Source organism: Oncorhynchus tshawytscha, linkage group LG06, assembly GCF_018296145.1.
Source record: "Oncorhynchus tshawytscha isolate Ot180627B linkage group LG06, Otsh_v2.0, whole genome shotgun sequence".
Lineage (NCBI taxonomy): Eukaryota > Metazoa > Chordata > Actinopteri > Salmoniformes > Salmonidae > Oncorhynchus > Oncorhynchus tshawytscha.
The window spans coordinates 32,388,758-32,411,985 of NC_056434.1; the positions used below are offsets into that span (position 1 = coordinate 32,388,758).

Genomic DNA, 23,228 nt, shown 5'->3' on the forward strand with positions numbered 1-23,228 from the left:
CGCTTTCAATCTGTCCCTTGCTTCCAATGAAAACCCTACACACAAGAAGTGAGCAGACGACAGGCATGTCATTTGTTATTGTTTATTATGATGTCCTCGTTATTGCACGTATGATGAGCTCTATTGCTTTCGGATTGGCCAGTCCAAAGAGGTCAGGGTTCACGTTGACCCCAGATCTAACCACTGATCCAGGGTCAGATACTTTGTCATTCTATAATGGTTAAGGTTAGGATTGAGGATAGTGTGACCCTAGATCTGTGGTTATAGGAACAACTTCTACCTTGACTCCAGAATGTTCTGGGTCGTTCTCTGGAGAATCTGGAGATCACTGACCCATTCCAGGTGAAAATACGCTGTGAAAGCGAACACGTACTTTTATAACATTATTAATGACACCTTTGGACAGAGTTAGTACCATTAGCATTGACACTTATAATGGTAAAATACTGTTTTGTTATATTGTTCTACATTGCTTGTGAAGGACCAGTCACTCCTAGCCTATTCCCATATGTACACGTTACAATCCCTGTCATTTGTTGGTCAAGCTAACTAGTATAGTATACATTTTAAAAGGGATTAGATGTATACCTCATCTGTATTTCTACAGTATGCCACTGCTTTGAGTTGAACACAGCTCACACAATCAGACTGCAACCAACTCTTCCCCCCCGCCCCCCCTCCATCTCCACCCTCTTCAAGGCTGCTGCCGTGACAGCCCAATGTTCTTGGTGTGTATTTGAGTCAGGCTCTGTATGTGTGTGCTAGACATGATGGAGCGCGGTCACAGGACCCTTCTTGGCATTGTGTTGCAGTGGACTCAGGATCCGTACAGAGCCTGTCTTAAGCAATCTTGGCTCTGACGAATACACCAGCAGAGTTTCACAAGGTGAGAGAGTGAAGGGGGACTGCCATGGGTGACAGAGAAAGACAGGGAGACAATGAGAGAGATGGAGAGGGGGAAAGTAGGTTGGTTGAGTTTTCTGCCAAGTCCAATTAAAGACAACTTGAATTTGAATCAACATCCCACTCCTTAATCCTTCTTCATACTCGACTCCCCCATCCCACTACACCAGAACAAAAGGAATTGTGGCAGTGGTTGTCCATAGCAATGTGCCATGCAGGGAGAGGAGTGGATGGGAGGTTATAGTGTCTGGTTGGAGCAGGGCTGGGGAGTGAATGCATAAGCCTCAGAACAACAGCCATCCAATCTCTGGGCTGAACATGATGCTGTGCCTTCTGGGCCGTGGCACACTTTTACATAACCCTGCTCCTCTGCCTGCTGCAAAAAAAAATGCTCAATCACAGAAACAGTCTCTTATTTTAGTTTTTCACCATTCCTAAGCCTTTGGGGAAATGTTTGACTGGTGACCTGCGTTAGGAGTGTAACAGCGGTTTTCACACCCCAGTCAAACCTGTTAGCAGAGATGGGTGTGGCCTCATTCTCCTGGACACTTCCTGTGTTTCACACAACAGAAAAGTGGGACGAAGGAAAGGAGACAAGGAGAGGATTCTATTTAAGAAGAGAGCATCCAGAATATCTGCTTTCCCTCCCACCTCCCATCAACAATGAGAACTTGAGAGGATAGAATAACACCGGGGGCAGGATGACTTTAACCATGAACACTGATCTAAAGTCAGCTTGAAGTTTTTAGCCCTAACGATTAAGGTTGGGATTGGTGGACTGTAAACTGGACTGGAGAAACTAGCAGACACACATTAAAGGAAAACTCTGCAAAAACTATTTTTTTAAATTTGTTTCATTAATCCATTGTTGATGTAATCCCAAATTGTTTCACGTGTCAGATATCATGTTTCCAAGATATACAGTGCCAGTCTGTTTGGACACACCTACTCATTCTTTATTTTGACTATTTTCTACATTGTAGAATAATAGTGAAGACGTCAAAACTATGAAATAACACATTTGGAATCATGTAGTAAGCAAAATAGTGTTAAACAAATCAAAATATATTTGAGGTTTGAGATTCTTCAAAGTAGCCACCCTTTGCCTTGATGACAGCTTTGCACACTCTTGGCATTCTCTCAACCAGCTCCATGAGGTAGTCACCTGGAATTAATTTCAATTAACAGTTGTGCCTTGTTAAAAGATCATTTGTGGAATTTCTTTCCTTAATGTGTTTCAGCAAATCAGTGTTGTGTTGTGGTATACAGAAGAAAGCCCAATTTGGTTAAAAAAACAAGTCCATATTATGGCAAGAACAGCTCAAATAAGCAATGAGAAACGACATTCCAGAAATTGTCCAATCCAATCCAGAAATTGTCCAATCCAATCCAGAAATTGTCCAATCCAATCCAGAAATTGTCCAATCCAATCCAGAAATTGTCCAATCCAATCCAGAAATTGCAGCCCAAATAAATGCATCACAGAGTAACAGACTCATCTCAACATAAACTGTTCAGAGGAGACTTCATGAATCAGGCCTTCATGGTCGAATTGCTGCAAAGAGACACCAATAAGAAGATGAACACCAATAAGATTAAGAGACTTGCTTGGGCAAAGAAACATGAGCAATGGACATTGGACAGGTGGAAATCTGTCCTTTGGTCTGATTTCCAAATTTGAGATTATTGGTTCAACCGCCCTGTCTTTGTGAGGCGCGGTGTGGGTGAACGGATGATCTCTGCATGTGTGGTTCCCACTGTGAAGCATGGAGGAGGTGGTGTGATGGTGTGGAGGTGCTTTGCTGGTGACACTGTCAGTGATTTATTTAGAATTCAAGGCACACTTAACCAACATGGCTACCACAGCAGCGATACGCCATCCCATCTGCTTTGCACTTAGTGGGACTATCATTTGTTTTTCAACAGGACAATGACCCAACACACCTCCAGGCTGTGCAAGGGCTATTTGACCAAGAAGGAGAGTGATGGAGTGCTGGCCACCACAATCACCTGACCTCAACCCAATTGAGATGGTTTGGGATGAGTTGGACAGTGGAGTGAAGGAAAAGCAGCCAACAAGTGCTCAAGTGCTCAGCATATGTGGGAACTCCTCCAAGACCGTTGGAAAAGTATTCCAGGTGAAGCTGGTTGAGAGAATGCCAAGAGTGTGCAAAGTTGTCATCAAGTCAAAGGGTATTTTGATTTGATTAACACTTTTTTGTTTACTACATGATTCCATATGTGTTATTTCATCGTTTTGATGTCTTCACTATTGCTCTACAAAGTAGAAAATAGTACAAATAAAGAAAAACCCTGGAATGAGTACTGTAGGTGTCTCCAAACTTTTGACTGGTACTGTATATACATTTGGGGGCTATATGGACGAATGAAACAAATACCAAAATATCGTTTTGGGGTGGAATTTCCCTTTAAGACAGATAGCCTTTAATAGAACATCATCACATGACTATAGAACACTTCGACAAGGGAGGGCTCACTACTCATTGGTTTAAAGGATGCAGGGAAGACGTGTTCAACTACACTTGTTCGGCGTAAACTCATTTCTACAAACAGTGCTTGTGGAACGATTTCAATTAAAGTTTCTGAATGCTAAACGAAACATCAGTGAGTGAGTTTAGGGTTGTGGCATAGCATCTGTAATGTTTCTTTAAGTGGCATAGCATCTGTAATGTTTCTTTAAGTGACATAGCATCTGCAATGTTTCTTTAAGTGGCATAGCATCTGTAATGTTTCTTTAAGTGACATAGCATCTGCAATGTTTCTTTAAGTGACATAGCATCTGTAATGTTTCTTTAAGTGACATAGCATCTGCAATGTTTCTTTAAGTGACATAGCATCTGCAATGTTTCTTTAAGTGACATAGCATCTGTAATGTTTCTTTAAGTGACATAGCATCTGTAATGTTTCTTTAAGTGACATAGCATCTGCAATGTTTCTTTAAGTGACATAGCATCTGCAATGTCTATTTAAGTGGCATAGCATCTGCAGTGTTTCTTTATGTAGCATAGCATCTGCAGTGTTTCTTTAAGTGGCATAGCATCTGTAGTGTTTCTTTAAGTGGCATAGCATCTGCAGTGTTTCTTTAAGTGGCATAGCATCTGCAATGTTTCTTTAAGTGACATAGCATCTGCAGTGTTTCTTTAAGTGGCATAGCATCTGCAGTGTTTCTTTAAGTGGCATAGCATCTGCAGTGTTTCTTTAAGTGGCATAGCATCTGCAGTGTTTCTTTAAGTGACATAGCATCTGCAGTGTTTCTTTAAGTGGCATAGCATCTGCAATGTTTCTTTAAGTGGCATAGCATCTGCAGTGTTTCTTTAAGTGGAATAGCATCTGCAGTGTTTCTTTAAGTGGCATAGCATCTGCAGTGTTTCTTTAAGTAGCATAGCATCTGCAGTGTTTCTTTAAGTGACATAGCATCTGCAGTGTTTCTTTAAGTGGCATAGCATCTGCAATGTTTCTTTAAGTGACATAGCATCTGTAATGTTTCTTTAAGTGACATAGCATCTGTAATGTTTCTTTAAGTGACATCACATCTGCAGTGTTTCTTTAAGTGACATAGCATCTGTAATGTTTCTTTAAGTGACATAGCATCTGTAATGTTTCTTTAAGTGAATGTTTCTTTAAGTGACATAGCATCTGTAATGTTTCTTTAAGTGACATAGCATCTGTAATGTTTCTTTAAGTGACATAGCATCTGTAATGTTTCTTTAAGTGACATAGCATCTGTAATGTTTCTTTAATATTGACAATAATGGCAGTTAAGACTTTGAACAGTCACTTGTAATGAACTACCTTGTGTTGTCACATCGTTGCTAAAGTTTATGCCAAAAATGCTGGTTAAGGAGAAATGTTGTTGCGTTGTTGTACACACGTCTGTTACTATGGCCACCAAGGTAATTGGACCCTAATATACAGTGGCTGTTCCATAGAATTAGGATGCGTAGAAAGGACATTCAGGTTCAATACAATGACTGGACTGGCTGCCATATTGGGTGCATCATTTGGAAAGTTCAATAAATATTCTATACTGCTATATTTTTAACATTTACATTTTAGTAGACAGTCTTATCCAGAGCGACTTACAGGAGCCATTAGGGTTAAGAGCCTTGTTCAAGGGCACATCGACAGATTATTCGCCTTATCGGCTCGGGGACTCGAACAGAGCTTCTACTAGTGCTGTCACTAGATCTGCTTAAAGCCCTGTGTGTGTGTGTTCCTAACCAGCCTTTATCTTCTTCATCTCGTTGCGGGCACACTGGTCGCTGCACTGGGATGGGGGCACCACCTCCCTTGGCCAGCGAATCAGGTCACTGCTCAGGCTCAGAGTCTCCGGCCACTCACCAATGGGCACGTATCTGTTGCGATCAGCGTTGTGCTGGTAACTGAAGATGTTGAACCAGCGACCTTTCAGTTACTGGCCCAACCCTCTAACCACTTGGCTAATATGCTACAATGAGAGCAAATGTGTGATTCAACAAACTGTATGAAATGTGGATACTATGTCCGTTCCAGCCATTCTATTCCTATGGGCTCATCAGCCCAACTCAGGGAGCTTCATCCACTGTCAGTCCACAGTAGTGGGAATCCTACTGGAGTTACATAATACTGTCAACATTGTGCTGTTCCAACCATCAGTAATATACAAATATACAGATACAACATACAACATACAAATGAATAAAAATGCATACTGACTGGGTTATTACAATGAGACCTACAAAAAATAGTACAAAGTCTGCGGGCTATTGCAGGTGAGGCTGTCTCAGCCACTACCCCTACAGAACATCTGTCTCAGACACCCCTAATACATACTAACACTCCTATCACAATCCTAACACACACTCCTATCACAAACCTAACACACACACATCCTCCTATCACAATCCCAACACACACACACACACACACACACACACACACACACACACACACACACACACACACACACACACACACACACACACACACACACACACACACACACACACACACACACACACACACACACACACACACACTATCACAATCCTAACACACACACACACTACTATCACAACTCTAACACACACATACTCCTATCAGAAACCTAACTCACACACACACTCCTATCAAAACCCTAACACACATACACACACACAGACACACATACTCCTATCACAGCCCTAACACATACACACACTCCTATCACAACCCTAACACACACACATACACACACTCCTATCACAACCCTAACACACACACACACACACTCTTATCACAACCCTAACACACACATACATACACTCCTAACACAATCTTAGCACACATACACACTCCTATCACAACCCAGTGCACAGTTACATATGTACACACGTCTTAACAAAGCTTTTCAAAACAAAGGCTCAAAAAATCCTCCTACAAAGTTGTTTTGGTTCTTTTGTTCCTCTACAACAATTTTGATTCCATTATATGTACAGCACTAGAAAACAAGTAGTATTAAACCCTTTCTACAGCCGTGAAACAGAACTGTGCTAGTCCACGTCGTGGGAGGAGAGGGCAGGGGGGCACAATGTGTGCCTATTGGCTAACAGTCTCTGGGGGGCAGGGTTAGAGAGGTGAGTGTGTGTGGTCACAGAGAGGAAGTGGTGGAGTCGACGATCTCTCTCCCATTACACACTGTCGGTACGTACTGGGCACTCACTGATGCTGGAGAGGGAGGGGGAGAGGGAGGGGAGGGAGAGGGAGGGAGGAGAGAGAGAGAGAGAGAGAGAGAGAGAGAGAGAGAGAGAGAGAGAGAGAGAGAGAGAGAGAGAGAGAGAGAGAGAGAGAAAGAGAAAGAGAGATTAATAAAAATGGGACATTTAGTTAAATTCCAACTTGGTTACATGACGAACCATGCTCAGTGGTCAGTGTCTCTGACTGTAACTTAACCATACCGTGTGAAGCGTATGTGGTGGCAGGACCACTGACACTGAAGCGGTTGATATTGAGGCGGAGACTGGTGACGTTCTTCTGTGGTTGGAACATGATGATGTGGACCTTGGGAGCGAACATACAGCCCAGCACCACAAAGCCACTGAGACTGACAGAGATACACATGGTGGTGGTCTGGACCTGTAGAGGGAGACAGAGAACATGGTAACTACACTGGAACAGAGGACCAGAGGAAGACAGAGAACATGGTAACTCCACTGGAACAGAGGACCAGAGGAAGACAGAGAACATGTTAACTATACTGGAACAGAGGACCAGAGGAAGACAGAGAACATGGTAACTATACTGGAACAGAGGACCAGAGGGAGACAGAGAACATGGTAACTACACTGCAACAGAGGACCAGAGGGAGACAGAGAACATGGTAACTCCACTGGAACAGAGGACCAGAGGGAGACAGAGAACATGGTAACTCCACTGGAACAGAGGACCAGAGGGAGACAGAGAACATGGTAACTCCACTGGAACAGAGGACCAGAGGGAGACAGAGAACATGGTAACTACACTGGAACAGAGGACCAGAGGAAGACAGAGAACATGGTAACTATACTGGAACAGAGGACCAGAGGGAGACAGAGAACATGGTAACTACACTGGAACAGAGGACCAGAGGGAGACAGAGAACATGGTAACTCCACTGGAACAGAGGACCAGAGGGAGACAGAGAACATGGTAACTACACTGGAACAGAGGACCAGAGGGAGACAGAGAACATGGTAACTACACTGCAACAGAGGACCAGAGGGAGACAGAGAACATGGTAACTACACTGGAACAGAGGACCAGAGGGAGACAGAGAACATGGTAACTACACTGGAACAGAGGACCAGAGGGAGACAGAGAACATGGTAACTCCACTGGAACAGAGGACCAGAGGGAGACAGAGAACATGGTAACTCCACTGGAACAGAGGACCAGAGGGAGACAGAGAACATGGTAACTACACTGGAACAGAGGACCAGAGGGAGACAGAGAACATGGTAACTCCACTGGAGCAGAGGACCAGAGGGAGACAGAGAACATGGTAACTACACTGGAACAGAGGACCAGAGGGAGACAGAGAACATGGTAACTCCACTGGAACAGAGGACCAGAGGAAGACAGAGAACATGGTAACTACACTGGAACAGAGGACCAGAGGGAGACAGAGAACATGGTAACTCCACTGGAACAGAGGACCAGAGGGAGACAGAGAACATGGTAACTACACTTGAACAGAGGACCAGAGGAAGGAAGAGTGCATGCTTTTTATGGATGTATGTATGAACAGACAGAAAAGCAAGAACAAATGTGTGTGTACCCACTTCCTGTATAAGTGCACACACACACACACACACACACACCATCTCACAGGCAAGGCCGTGGTGTTAGTGTGTCTCTCTCTACCTCACAAGTCAGATTACCAAGGCCAAAGCAATTCTTTCCACAGCCTAAGGCTGTGTGTGTGATTTGTAAGGATCAGGTAAACACATACCCTCCTCTTGCTCTGCTTGTCGACAGTGTGTCAGTACCTGGCAGCCTCTTGGATTAACATTATAAGGGTGCACATAAAACAGTTAGCATGACATGTCAGGACAGATATCCTGCAGCCAGCGACAGTGGAAGACAGCAGTGTGTCTTATTCAAATGTTTGTCCTTATGTTTGTTAATGATGAATATAAAGGTTGTGTAATACAGTAAGTGTGTTTATGCACGTGTGTGTGTGTGTGTGTGTGTGTGCGTGTGTGTGTGTATGTGTGAACCTTACTCTCACCCTGTAGTCACTGGATGTGACGTAGAATATGGGCAGGAAGGCCAGCCAGATGATACAGGTTGTGTACATGGTGAAACCTATGAACTTAGCCTCGTTGAAGTTCTCTGGACACTTCCTGGTCTTGAAGGCGTACCTAGGATCAGATAAAGGAGACAAATAGAATGAAAGAATAAACAAACCTTGAAGGCTTACGCAATAAGAATGATAAACCTTCTGATGTCCACACGCACAATCACACGCAGCACCTCTGCACCACCTACACAGTACACAGGATGACCAGGAGCACGTCGTATCCTAGCGACAGCAGCATGCTGGAGTCACGGACGTTACACTTCAGGATCACTGTCTGCCGTCGCTCCGGTAACGTAAACCTCCTGGTACCAGGAACCTCCAGCAGCAACCACACAGACACCATCACTAACTGGACCGATATCAGGCTGAGACAGATAAACACCTGGGGGGGAGGGGGAGAGAGAGAGAGAGAGAGAGAGAGAGAGAGAGAGAGAGAGAGAGAGAGAAGAGCAACACCATCATCTAAGTTATCTATCTGTAATCTGCCTCCATCTCCCATCTCCCTCCTCCTTCCATCTCTCCCTACCTCTGTTCCTCTATCTCTCCCTCCATCTCTTCCCCCCCTCTTCCCTCCCCATCTTCTGACAGCTAGGATGACCTCTGACCTGGGACGTGGGGCTTATGAAGCGCGGCTTCGTGGTCCCGCCCCCATCCTTCACCCCACTGAAGATCCGGGCGATCCGATTGGTCTTGGTGAGCAGGGCAGAGTAGCAGACAGCAAATGAGGTGCTGAGGCCGAGGCGTCGCATGGCGCAGATAGCAGGCGAGGGCTTGGCCAGGAAGAGGAAGGTGAGGGAGTAGGACATGAAGACACCCAGCAGGAGAATGTAACACAACTCTCTGCCTGACGCCTTCACCAGGGGCGTGCTGTTGTGTCTCACAAACACCCAGAACACCAGAGATGTACACAGGAACCTGCAGATGGTGAGTAGATCAGTTTCAGTTTACTTTGTTGAATCCCCTTTGGGAAAAGTGTCTAGTGTTAGTGCTGGGCCTGAACAAAAGCCTACACTTTAGGCCTGTCCCAACTGATGAGACTGATCCCTCTTCCTCTCCTCTAACTTCTCACCCAACAACAGCGATGCTGATTGGTCCGATAGCCCAGGCGTCCTCCCACATGATGTAGTCCTCAGGCAGGTCGTAACAGGAAGTGAGATCTTCACTGGGCCACTGGCCAGGGGCGCAGGGCGAACAGGTGAACTCATCAGCTAGGTATTCATGAGCCTCACACGCCGTACAGATCCAACAACAGTACTCTCCTACAAGATACAGGTATAAAACAAATATATTACTGTAGGCAGCTTTTATGTAAGAAAAGGAAACTAGGATGTTTACATGAGAGCCAGCTGCTCCAATCATTTCATTCTTCCAAGACAAATTACACTGACACTTCTGCTAAGTGATGTCACTAGATCTGCTTAAGCCCTATGTGTGTTTGTGTGTGTGTGTGTTCCTCACCAGCCTGCATCTTTTTCATCTCGTTGCGGGCACACGGGTCGCTGCACTGGGAGGGGGGCACCATCTCCCTTGGCCAGCGAATCAGGTCACTGCTCAGGCTCAGAGTCTCCGCCCACTCACCGATGGGCACGTATCCGTAGCGATCAGCGTTGTGCTGGTAACTGAAGATGTTGTAGCGTCCCATTCCGTCGCCATAGGCATCAAACTTCACCACGGTCTCAATACCGGGAGGAGAGAAGGGAGCTAAGAGAGAGAAGGAGGGGGGAGACAGAATGAGAAGGATGAGGAGAGGGGAGAGGAGCAGGGGAGAGAAAGAGAATGGTAGGGCATTAGAGAAGAGAGATGAGGAGAGAAGATAAGAAACAGAATGGAACTAGTGTCAGGATTTCAATTTCAAAGTCAATATGAACAAAGCAGTGTCACACAGAGGGGTGTATTGAATTCCAAGACATACACCACGTACAGAGCCAGTCGATGTGACAAAGTGAAAATGTAGCAAGTGTTTCTGGAGCTTTAAGACCTGTGTTACAGCATCTCACTGAGGACAATATCCTGTACTCAACAACACAACTGCAGAAAGAAGAAGCTCAGAACACACACCGCTTTATGAGAGTGTCACAACACTAATGTTACTGACTGGGATTGAACCTGTTACCTCTGTACCACAAAGCCAGTCGAGCTAAAGCCTGGACAAAATTACTAATTGTGTGAGTGTGGTTTACCGAAACTCCACTGCAAGAGGAAACGCATGAGGGTGACTGACTGATGTTTACCCCTATGAGGTAGGCCTATACAGAACTGTGACAATGTTTCCATGACCAAGATAAAGTCAGAGTGTGTTTACTGAGGGGCTGTAAATGCTCAGTGTGTCTTAGTGAGGCCTGTTTCCCCATGACACTGGGATGTGCTTGACATGTGCTTTATATGCACCTCAGGATCAGGTCATATAAGGACAACCATCTACGGAACACTTGGTATTCTAGAGGAGAGGAGACCCATGGGACCAGGTGTGTGTGTTCTAGAGGAGACCCATGGGACCAGGTGTGTGTGTGTGTGTGTGTGTGTGTGTGTGTGTGTGTGCTCCATTGGGTCCTATTCTAACTGGTTTATAGCACATGGTTCTGAGCATGGTGGCAGATTGGGACTGTCGTGACGTTGTATTAGTTAATGTGACGACTGTTGTTCATCGAATGATTAAAAGTTTCTAATTGCGTGATTATCTGAATCAAGCAATTATTAACTCATTAACCTGGGGCACCATGGGAAAACTAGTTTTTAATGAGTTTCTATTTCCCAAATTAACTCAAAGAATATCAGAATATCGATTTTACAACAGCCGCTAATGAACCAGTTACCTCTACAATCTCGTTCTGAACATCGTATAGTCCGTGAATCTGCACGGACAAGGGTCTCACCAATGAGTTCGTACCACACCAATCTTAGTTGAATATTTATTTACTAAAAAGCTACAATGATGATAAAAGATACACATAGACAAAACACATTATAGGCTATTGATTAGAACTTAGTATAACGGGCCAACACACTATGGTGCGTGTTACCCAAAATGGGGATTTCAAAGAGAGAGAGAAAAATAAAGTACACGAGAGAAATATACATTTGGGTGAATTTGTCAGCTATTCTAACCCTAGCCTTGCCCCAAACTGCCGCTCTTATGGGTCAGAATATAATGATGTAATTACGTGAGGAAGATCTCCGAGGAGAACATTCAGGGGACCGTTCAGGCTGCTCGATGACGCACTTCTCCGGCGCACCTTTCTGGTTGTCCTCACGATGTCAGTGTCCTTTTGGCTTAGGAGTCTGTTCCCTCACCCTTGCTCTGGAAGGGGTCTTCTGAGGACAGACAGCTCTGTAGCTCAGAGCTCACAGCATAGGAATGAAACCTTTTAGATACCACGATTCGCTGGGATTGGATGCTAGGGGGTCCGGCTTGAATACACCCACTTAGACAAAGCTACTCATCCGTAGCTTGGGTAGAAAAAGATTTCTTTGTCTTCAAACTTGTGTTGCATTCTGGGTTCGTTGACTTTTTAGACCTTAGCTGCAGCTTGGGTTATGTAGTCTTTTCTGTAAATTCTTTACTCACAGGTTTTATACCCTCGTGTCAGAAGTGGGCGTAACCGCCTTTAGGGCAATTCTCTGGGCGTACCTAGTTAAGAGCAAGATCTAGGTTTCTCTCAAATCCAATTTTAGACAACTAAGTTAATATTTCATCTTTACCAAAACATTCCCTGTGATTTGGACACTTTCCACACAACGTACAATGTATAAACATCAAACATATACTAGGAAAGCTCTTCACGTTACAATGTTTTCGTAATAACGTCATATATTAATCTTTAATAACAAAACTAAAATGACATATATTTTCATATTCCATCTATCGTCATGACCACCATTGTGGCTGACGAAAACCATTGTTCCAAAGTCCCTTTATTTCATAGTTTAATGTTCTGAGGCTGGTTCTCCATTATAACAGGACAAAGGAATTTGTCTGTGGCCTGAGATTTACCAGGGCGTGAGGGGTCATAAAACACCCACATCTTCAGACCCCTAGATCTCTCCTCCTCTGTTGGGGTTGAGAGATAATCTGTAGGGTTGTGGTCTCCTGTAACCTGACCTGATCAGGACAGTCATGACAGGGCTAAAGCTGACATCGTTGTGTGTGTGTGTTTGTGTGTGTGCGAACATAACTGCGTTTGTTAGTCTGTGTATGTGTGTGAGCATACCTGTTTTTGTTAGTGTGTGTGTGTGTGTGTGTGTGTGTGTGTGTGTGTGTGTGTGTGTGTGTGTGTGCATGTATTGTCATGACGTTGGCCTGAGAGGGAGGTTTATGACCCCCATAAATACCTTTCCCCTTTTGCGTGCGTGCGTACGTGCTCGCGTGCATGTGTGTGTGTGTGTGTGTGTGTGTGTGTGTCTGCTGACTAGGACTAAAGCTGTGATAGCTGTGAAGACTCAATGAGATGAGAGAAGAATGGAGTGTCAGACCAGAGAGGTTTTAGGGCTTATGAAATCCATAAATCACAAAGACAACCTGAGTCTCTCTCTCCCCCTCTTCTCTATCCTGCTCTTTCTCTCTCTCTCCATCCTCAATACATCCCTCCCTCTCTTTCTGTCACTCACAGAGGATATTGGCAATGCTTAGGCTTCTTTCTGAAATAAAAGTTCAATGATTTCAATAAGGAAAAGCTGATAAGATCTTAAGACTGAGAATAGCTGAACATTCTTAATACTGCAAAATGCAGCTAATCTCTCTATATAATAAAGCAATACGGTTAGACACACAGACACACACACACACCTCCCTCATTATCATAACTGCACCCTATTAGCATAACAGCTTTGTGTAAAAGGTTAATTGGCCACATTATGATTATGTGTTAGAACTGGTGTGCTGAATTCCAAATCAAGCCCTTGTCCCTACACCCTACTCCTATAGTCCCTCACTCAGATCTACATTCGTGGTTTGGGCCTGGGTAAGGAGGTGTTTGAGAATTCAGGATTAGTCTGCTGTCTGTCCCCAGAGGGCACTCATATGTCTCTGATCCAACACCAGTACCTCTTCTATTCCCTGCAGAGAAATGAGACCTTGCTGGCAATCAGTACTAACTTAACACTGCAAGTTATAGCCACTCCAAGGCTACTGGAGGAGATGTTGATGACTGTGTAGATCTGACAAAGACAAGGTTGTAGAAAAACAACAACCATGAAGAGAATGGATTTGGTTGCTATCAGATCCCCACCCCCGCAAGTAGAGGTATTTGGTTTCTATGGCCGTGGGATCTGGTTCATTCAGGTTTGGTGCCTTGTGGGAATGGAAGCCTGTGTTCAACGTTCACTCACACTCACATGTCAATGCCAACTGCTGAACATACACACGTATGCACGCAAACATAAACACACCTAGGCACACACACTCCTAACAAACCCGTATACTGTTCGTCCTGCAACTTCCTATAACGAGTAAATGCATATTTCTCCCCTCAGCTTGTTCTAGTTTAAGAGCTCTGGGAGACTGTCCAGTTCAGGCTCCGAGGTTAGCGGGACTCTCCCTAGGTCTCCCCAGCAGTATCTGCTTTGCTGAGAGCTCTAGCGGAATGAAGAACTCCCGCCGTAGTCCTCTCTGATGTTGGAAAAAGGCTGAAGTCTGCAGCTTTACGTTAGACAGTAAAGCACTGCACTACACTGCATTCATATGCAGAGCAAATCTGTCCACACCATCCGTCTATTGTTTACTCTCTGTCTCTCTGTCTCTGTCTCCATCTCTCTGTCTCTCTCTCTCTTTCTCTCTCTCTCCCTCTCTCTCTCATGCAGCAGCACTCAAACAGCTGGAACTAAACTACAGCTACTAAGACTATAGAGCAGCAATACATAGGACAGTTAGAAGAGAAATATACAGATCAAGAAAAATAATTCTGAGGCCAAATTCAAATTTAAAAACATTCAAAACTTGACTTGTAAATGAGAGAGTCTTTATTATTCTGGATGAATTAAAAGTAAGGGGAAGCAGGGCTTTCATTCAGTAGTTCAGAAATGAATTACACTCTCGATCATGTAGGGCTAACACGCTGGCCGCAGGGGATGCTGGGTATTACTGGGAGGGGGTGAACCAATCCCCTTTAATCCAATGATGGGGGGAAGAGAGGGAATACATAATGTGATACTGCAGAAAGAGAGAGAGAGGGGGTGAGAGAGAGAGAGAGAGAGAGAGAGAGAGAGAGAGAGAGAGAGAGTCCACCTGTCTGGCTGTTGATACCACACACTAGGGGACAGGTAACATTTAGACTGTATAAGCGTTGTGCAACATATGCTAGGATAATCTCAGCCTCTCATCTCCTATTCTCTTCTGTGCTCTCTCAGCCTTTTATCTCCTTTCCTTTCATCTCCTCTGCTCTCCTCTCCTGCACTCTCCTCTGCTCTCCTCTCCTGTGATCTCCTTTCCTGTGCTCTCCTGTCCTGTGCTCTCCTCTCTTGCTCTCTCCTCTCCTCTGTTCTCCTTTCCTGTGCTCTCCTCTCCTGTGCTCTCCTGTCCTGTGCTCTCCTCTCTTGCTCTCTCCTCTCCTCTGTTCTCCTTTCCTGTGCTCTCCTCTCCTTGCAGTAAATGCGGTGGTGAGTAAAATATTGTGAGATCCCAGAGGCAGTCTCTTCATGCTTCCCCTCATGCTCGCTATTTCTGTTCCTCCTACTTTTCCATCATCTTTCTCTCCCACCCTCCCTAACATCTTCAGAGCTGCAATGTAAAGTGATGTGTGTAATGTGCATTAGGCAAGACTTGTGCATGTGTGTGTACATGTGTTTGTGTTTGTGTCTGATGTTTGTTAGGCGTGGGGAATGTTCAGTCCAATCATGCGTGTTTGGAGTGATGACCTCTTACATGTGTGTCCCAGAGAGAGAGACACATGAAAAACATCACAATGGGCTATATCTGTTCTCTCTGTGGTCTTTCTCTCCAGAGACTGAGAGTCACACTGGACAGCAGATGGAAAAGAAGAGATAGAAGAGAGAGAAAGGAAAGAAGATAGGAGAGGAGTGATAGACAAGATAAGAGAGGAGACAGGAGGGGGTGACAAGAGAAGGGAGGAACCAAATGATAGACACAAAGAAGAGATAGAAAGAGAAGAACAAGTGAGAGCACAACAGAGAAGAGGTTTTAAAGAAAAAACTATAAAAAAGAAGAGGTAGGGAAGAGAGAAGAGAAGAGTGAGATAAAAGGATGAGCTAAAGAAAGGGAAAAGGGATGGATGAAAGGGAGCAGGTTGATGTGTATTGGGATGAGTCTTGTCCTGTAGGCAGACCTGAGTGATTTCCGGCAAAGAAAATCCTGAAAACAAAATGTAGCTTTTTGGTCTTAATTTAAGGATCGGATTAGGCATTACGGGTCAGAAGTGTGGTTAAAGCTATGGTTAGGGTTAGGTTTAATGACTTTGTGGCTGTGCCAGCTAGTGACCACTCTGCAGAGCTGCACTCAGTACATGAGTCTTCCCAATAAATGCTAATCTGTTGGAAGGGAGGGATGGAAGTGAAGGGAGGGAAGGGATGATGGCACCCAGGCAAGAAGCTTGTGAAGTGTTTATGAGTGTGAAGCACTGTTTCCAAGTGTGAAAAGGGGTGGGGGAGGGAAAGAGAAAGTGAAGGTTGTTCTCTGGCATGTAACCGTTACAGTAAGCTCTTAGCTCAATACGGCCCTGAAGGCACAACGCCTCTCCTCGCTCTGCTAACACACACACACACACACACACACACACACACAACAAAAGAGCAGAGGACAGGGAATATGACAACTATCTGAACAGGAGGTTGCATGTGTGGGTCTGTCTGTCTGCGTATGTGTCTGTCTGCGTGTGTGTGTGTGTGTCTGTCTGTCTGTCTGTCTGTCTGTCTGTCTGTCTGTCTGTCTGTCTGTCTGTCTGTCTGTCTGTCTGTCTGTCTGTCTGTCTGTCTGTCTGTCTGTCTGTCTGTCTGTCTGTCTGTCTGTGTGTGTGTGTGTGTGTATGTGTGTGTGTGTGTGTGTGTGTGTTTGTTGACTGATTTGTTTACTACAGATGGGGGACGGTAGGTGGGAGTTGAATGATGTCTTTGAAAAGTGTGTGGGTGGTGGGTGTCTGCGATTTCATGACGGCAAAAAATACAATTCTGAAGCTGTGGCTTTTTCCAAAGCTCTGAGTGTGTATTTGTGTGTGTGTGTGTGTGTGTTTAGCAGTGTTGGGGGTTACAAAGTAACGCTGTAGAGTAATAATGTGACTTTTTGCAGTACTGAGTAATAGAAAAGCGATACTGTTCCAATCTGAGTAATAATATTGCAGTTTTTTACGAAAGACATAGGTTGATACTTCTGTTATCATTCCTCTCCTATTATACTTCTAGATCCAAATAAACATTTGTGATTATTATTCCCTCTCTGTTGGCGCAATATTTAAAAACATTGACTTTTTCAGCATGGAAGTACTCCCATTACTTTTGATTTGGTAGGACAAAATGACAAGAATATAAATGTAAAATGTCAACTTTGCCCAGACGCGAAACACCTCTCCGCTGCTAGAAACAAGACTTCCCATCTCTTGAATCACCCTGCAAAGGCAACACGCCATTACAAAACTTTTTGCAAAACAACCCGAGACCTGACCACTGCTGCTGAAGATGACTGTAGGTGTGCACCCTTGATCCGCCAGTCTGCCAGACTCTTCCAGATCCGCCAGTCTGCCAGACTCTTCCAGATCCGCCAGTCTGCCAGACTCTTCCAGATCCGCCAGTCTGCCAGACTCTTCCAGATCCGCCAGTCTGCCAGACTCTTCCAGATCCGCCAGACACTTCCAGATCCGCCAGTCAGCCAGGATCTGCCAGAGCCTTCCTCCTCTCCTGTGCTGTCGGAGTCTGAAGACCCCTTTGTCCCGAGCTGTCCCTCTGTCCCGAGCTGCCCCTCTGTCCCGAGCTGCCCCTCTGTCCCGTGTTATTAAGTAGGGTTGCCGTGGCTAGGAGGTCACGGAAGCGGACAAGGTGGAGGAAGACTACGGTGAAGTGGGGGCCACGTCCAGCACCAGAGCCGCCACCGCGGACAGATGCCCACCCAGACCCTCCCCTATAGGTTCAGGTTTTGCGGCCAGAGTCCGCACCTTGGGGGGGTACTGTCACACCCTGACCATAGTTTACTTTGTATATTTCTATGTTTTGGTTGGTCAGGGTGTGAGCTGAGTGGGCATTCTATGTTTCATGTCTAGTTTGTCTATTTCTATGTCTGGCCTGATATGGTTCTCAATCAGAGGCAGGTGTTAGTCATTGTCTCTGATTGGGAACCATATTTAGGTAGCCTGGGTTTCACTGTGTGTTTGTGGGTGATTGTTCCTGTCTCTGTGTTTTCACCAGATAGGGCTGTTTCGGTTTTCGTTACGTTTCCACATTTGTTGTTTTTTGTAGTTTTTTTGTATTGATTCGTGTTTTACGTTTGTTGATTAAACATGGATCGCAATCTACACGCCGCATTTTGGTCCGACTCTCCTTCACCAAAAGAGAACCGTTACAATTGGTATGTATATAGTAGAGGAAATGCTGCCCTTATCCACGGTAGAATCTGTCATTATTAGGCTACTTGTATTGGTGTATAGGCCTACATAACATTTACATTGTTGACATTGAGTGAGGACACGCAATGTTTTGGTGTGTAGTGCAAAAGTAATATAACGAGTAGTGCAAAAAATTACTTTTCCCATGGAGTAATATGTAAAGTAATTTGTTCTTGTTGAAAAAGTAATGGGAAATATATTACTTTTTTGTAACCCCAATGCTGGTGTTTAGCGGTTGGCTTTGAGAGAGCTCACATCTACAGTACTACTTCGACTATCGGCCATAGTGTCAGCTTAATTACCATAGCAACAGCATAGCTACAGAGAGTGCTCTGGCCTAGAAGAACATTGAGACTGCGCTAAATGATACACATCACACACATGCAAACTAAAGCACACAAAATGATCATCATCAGTCTGTTCAGCCTCATCCTCCTGACTTTGATCACCACTGTACCACGTCTATCTATTCCTAACTGTGACATGTCTGTTGCAGTAAAAGGGGAGGGAGGGATGGATGAGGGAAGGAGGGTGAGATAGGGGAGGGTGAGAGCAAAGATTGGGAGGTAGGGTGAGAGAGGGAAGGAGAGGGGAGATTGACTATGGGGATGCTAGTAGATCAGAGTGACAGATCAGAGCGACTCCCCCATCTCTCTCACTTTCTCTCCAGCCCTCTATCTTCAGACTTATTCTTCCCACCTCCACTCCTGCTCACTGGAGGCTGTGGCTGCGGCAGCCTCTCTCTCTCCCTCTCTTCCTCTCTCTCTCCCCCTCTCCCTGAGGCAGCCTCTCTCCTCTCCCACTCTCCCTGAGACTTCCTCTCTCTCTCCCTCTCTTCCTCTCTCTCTCCCACTCTCCCTGAGACAGCCTCTCTCCTCTCCCTCTCTTCCTCTCTCTCTCCCGCTCTTCCTCTCTCTCTCCCCACTCTCCCTGAGACAGCCTCTCTCCTCTCCCTCTCTTCCTCTCTCTCTCCCACTCTCCCTGAGACTTCCTCTCTCTCTTCCTCTCTCTCCCCACTCTCCCTGAGACAGCCTCTCTCCTCTCCCTCTCTTCCTCTCTCTCTCCCTCTCTTCCTCTCTCTCTCCCACTCTCCCTGAGACAGCCTCTCTTCCTCTCTCTCTCCCTCTCTTCCTCTCGCTCTCCCCTCTCCCTGAGACAGCCTCTCTCCTCTCCCTCTCTTCCTCTCTCTCTCTCTCACTCTCCCTGAGACAGCCTCTCTCCTCTCCCTCTCTTCCTCTCTCTCCCCTCTCTCTCTCCCACTCTCCCTGAGACAGCCTCTCTCCTCTCCCTCTCTTCCTCTCTCTCTCCCACTCTCCCTGAGACAGCCTCTCTCCTCTCCCTCTCTTCCTCTCTCTCTCCCACTCTCCCTGAGACAGCCTCTCTTCCTCTCTCTCTCCCTCTCTTCCTCTCGCTCTCCCCTCTCCCTGAGACAGCCTCTCTCCTCTCCCTCTCTTCCTCTCTCTCCCTCTCTCTCTCCCCTCTCCCCCTGAGACAGCCTCTCTCCTCTCCCTCTCTTCCTCTCTCTCTCCCACTCTCCCTGAGACAGCCTCTCTCCTCTCCCTCTCTTCCTCTCTCTCTCCCACTCTCCCTGAGACAGCCTCTCTCCTCTCCCTCTCTTCCTCTCTCTCCCCCACTCTCCCTGAGACAGCCTCTCTCCTCTCCCTCTCTTCCTCTCTCTCTCCCACTCTCCCTGAGACAGCCTCTCTCCTCTCCCTCTCTTCCTCTCTCTCTCCCACTCTCCCTGAGACAGCCTCTCTCCTCTCCCTCTCTTCCTCTCTCTCTCCCACTCTCCCTGAGACAGCCTCTCTCCTCTCCCTCTCTTCCTCTCTCTCTCCCACTCTCCCTGAGACAGCCTCTCTCCTCTCCCTCTCTTCCTCTCTCTCTCCCACTCTCCCTGAGACAGCCTCTCTCCTCTCCCTCTCTTCCTCTCTCTCTCCCCACTCTCCCTGAGACAGCCTCTCTCCTCTCCCTCTCTTCCTCTCTCTCTCCCACTCTCCCTGAGACAGCCTCTCTCCTCTCCCTCTCTTCCTCTCTCTCTCCCACTCTCCCTGAGACAGCCTCTCTCCTCTCCCTCTCTTCCTCTCTCTCTCCCACTCTCCCTGAGACAGCCTCTCTCCTCTCCCTCTCTTCCTCTCTCTCTCCCACTCTCCCTGAGACAGCCTCTCTCCTCTCCCTCTCTTCCTCTCTCTCCCCACTCTCCCTGAGACAGCCTCTCTCCTCTCCCTCTCTTCCTCTCTCTCTCCCACTCTCCCTGAGACAGCCTCTCTCCTCTCCCTCTCTTCCTCTCTCTCTCCCACTCTCCCTGAGACAGCCGTGCTCTGAGCCCTTTGATTTGCAGCTTGAGAAATGAAGATGTGGAATTTCAAAGAGAATCTTCCTCTGCTGACACATACTGTCCCACTCCACCAGCAACCCAGCTCTACCTCCCTGCCTCCCCCTCTATCTCCTATCTCTCTTTCCCTCCCGCTATCTCTCCAGCTCACTCCCTTTCACTACTGCTACCTTTCTCTTTACCTCTACCCACTTCTGTCGACCTGTCAGTCTCCCTATGCCAAAACCTCCCTATTCCTCTCTCTCTAAAGCTGTAGTGGCAGTGCTGTTTGTTGAGGTATTTTGATGTCCCCCATTGGTCATAGTTAGAAGGGGAATAAACAGCTCAAAACCTGTCTGTCTGTCTGCCTGCCTGTCTGTCTGTCTGTCTCTCCAACAGCAGTGTATTTATACCTATGTCTTTGTACCGCACCTGCCACTCAACCCAATCCGATTTTTCCCTTTTCCTTCTCTCCAGTCTTCAGAGACGCTCCTGCTATATGAACACACACAAACAAACACTCTCACACGCACCGCACACACTCTCACACGCGCATGCATGCATGCACTCACAATTGTATTATTACTACTATAGGAGTCTCTATTAACTTGAACTCTGTGCTGTCATATCAATTACACATATCTAATAGAGGGCAACCAGCAAGCATTACAGTACATGTCAATTAAGGTGAACTATTCTTATACGTTTCCTGTTGCTATGCTTGCCAAAACAATCCTTGCATATCTCTCTCCCCTTCTCTCTCTTCTAATGAACCCTCTTTCCTCCCCATTTCATGTCTCTCCCTCCCCTCAAACAGACCAAACAGTAAAGTTAATGTTGAGCATTCCCTTTCACCTCTCTCTTTTCCACTGCTTCCATCCCTCACTCTGCCCCTCTCCTCCCATTCTGCCAGGTCTACAGTACTGACCAGTGAAGCTGATGATCACAAGGTAGTCTACAGTACTGACCAGTGAAACAGATGTAGAGGAGGTAGTCTACAGTACTGACCAGTGAAACTGATGTAGAGGAGGTAGCCTACAGTACTGACCAGTGAAACAGATGTAGAGGAGGTAGTCTACAGTACTGACCAGTGAAACTGATGTAGAGGAGGTAGTCTACAGTACTGACCAGTGAAACTGATGTAGAGGAGGTAGTCTACAGTACTGACCAGTGAAACTGATGTAGAGGAGGTAGTCTACAGTACTGACCAGTGAAACTGATGTAGAGGAGGTAGCCTCAGTACTGACCAGTGAAACAGATGAGAGGAGGTAGTCTACAGTACTGACCAGTGAAACTGATGTAGAGGAGGTAGTCTACAGTACTGACCAGTGAAACAGATGTAGAGGAGGTAGTCTACAGTACTGACCAGTGAAACTGATGTAGAGGAGGTAGTCTACAGTACTGACCTGTGAAGCTGATGTTGAGGAGGTAGTCTACAGTACTGACCTGTGAAGCTGATGTTGAGGAGGTAGTCTACAGTACTGACCAGTGAAACTGATGTTGAGGAGGTAGCCTACAGTACTGACCTGTGAAGCTGATGTTGAGGAGGTAGCCTACAGTACTGACCTGTGAAGCTGATGTTGAGGAGGTAGTCTACAGTACTGACCTGTGAAGCTGATGTTGAGGAGGTAGCCTACAGTACTGACCTGTGAAGCTGATGTAGAGGAGGTAGCCTACAGTACTGACCTGTGAAGCTGATGTTGAGGAGGTAGTCTACAGTACTGACCTGTGAAACTGATGTTGAGGAGGTAGCCTACAGTACTGACCAGTGAAACTGATGTTGAGGAGGTAGCCTACAGTACTGACCTGTGAAGCTGATGTTGAGGAGGTAGTCTCTGTAGAGCTTGCGTCCATCCAGAGCCTTCATGCTGTCACAGAGCTTGCTGGTGTTGGAACACAGTGTTCTCTGCATCTTATCGAGGGCGTGGGCCACAGCGTATACCGCATTCACCACAAACATGATCTTAGACTCTGGCTCAAAGTTACTATCATCCACCAACACACCCTTCTCACAGGGAGGGAGAGAGAGAGACACAGTTCCCCCTGACCCTACTGCTCCTGCCCCAGCTCCTACTCCTCCACCCCCTCCTCCAAGCGAGCACTGGAACTTCTGCTCCCAGAATTCTCGGTACCAGGGGTTGCGGTGGTTGTTGATTGGATCCAGAGACAGGAAGTAGCGGTTGAATGCCGGCACGGGATTGGCCGCCAGCTCCAGGGTGATGGCCCCGTTGGCTGTGGCCTCATTGCCCTTGACAATGCTCTCCTGTGCCCCCCAGCCGTCACTGGCCACCCAGATGAAGGTGGTGTTGAGTCGTGCGGCGGCAGAGAGGAGTTCCCGAGCGTCATCGCTGCGCAGGAAGAGGACAGCCACGCGGGCGTTGGGCTTCTGGAGGAGCTGCCTGATCACTGCCTCATAGGACTTCTTAGCGTTAGAGCGGCCCACCTGGACATGAGAAGGAACATCCTTCAGTTATTTACACTGGACACAGTGGGAGTAAACACACATCTGAAAGAGGTCTACTACAGATGTAGGATGTTTATTTGATCACCCTGTTGCAGGAGAACTATCCTCCACTGCAGGAAACGTTAAACCTGTATTGCAGTTTGTAATTTCCACTTTGAAATTTAAGACTTGATTTTCCCTTACGAAAAATGT

At 46.3% G+C, this 23,228-nt stretch overlaps 1 protein-coding gene across 2 annotated transcripts in view; it reads right to left on the reverse strand.

Annotated features, from left to right (window-relative positions):
* Positions 1 to 6,170: 6,170 nt before the first annotated feature.
* The window catches only part of LOC112245324 (metabotropic glutamate receptor 3-like), a 50,315-nt gene continuing 33,257 nt past the window's right edge, over positions 6,171 to 23,228 (reverse strand). For both annotated transcript variants that reach the window (XM_042323200.1, XM_042323199.1), the window contains exons 6-13: positions 22,379 to 23,015; positions 10,181 to 10,423; positions 9,792 to 9,981; positions 9,328 to 9,637; positions 8,911 to 9,104; positions 8,651 to 8,783; positions 6,840 to 7,017; positions 6,171 to 6,609 (exon numbers count right to left, since the gene is read on the reverse strand). In XM_042323200.1, coding sequence (XP_042179134.1) covers positions 6,533 to 6,609; positions 6,840 to 7,017; positions 8,651 to 8,783; positions 8,911 to 9,104; positions 9,328 to 9,637; positions 9,792 to 9,981; positions 10,181 to 10,423; positions 22,379 to 23,015 — 1,962 coding nt within the window. In that variant the 3' untranslated portion in view covers positions 6,171 to 6,532. The remainder of the gene's footprint in view (positions 6,610 to 6,839; positions 7,018 to 8,650; positions 8,784 to 8,910; positions 9,105 to 9,327; positions 9,638 to 9,791; positions 9,982 to 10,180; positions 10,424 to 22,378; positions 23,016 to 23,228) is intronic.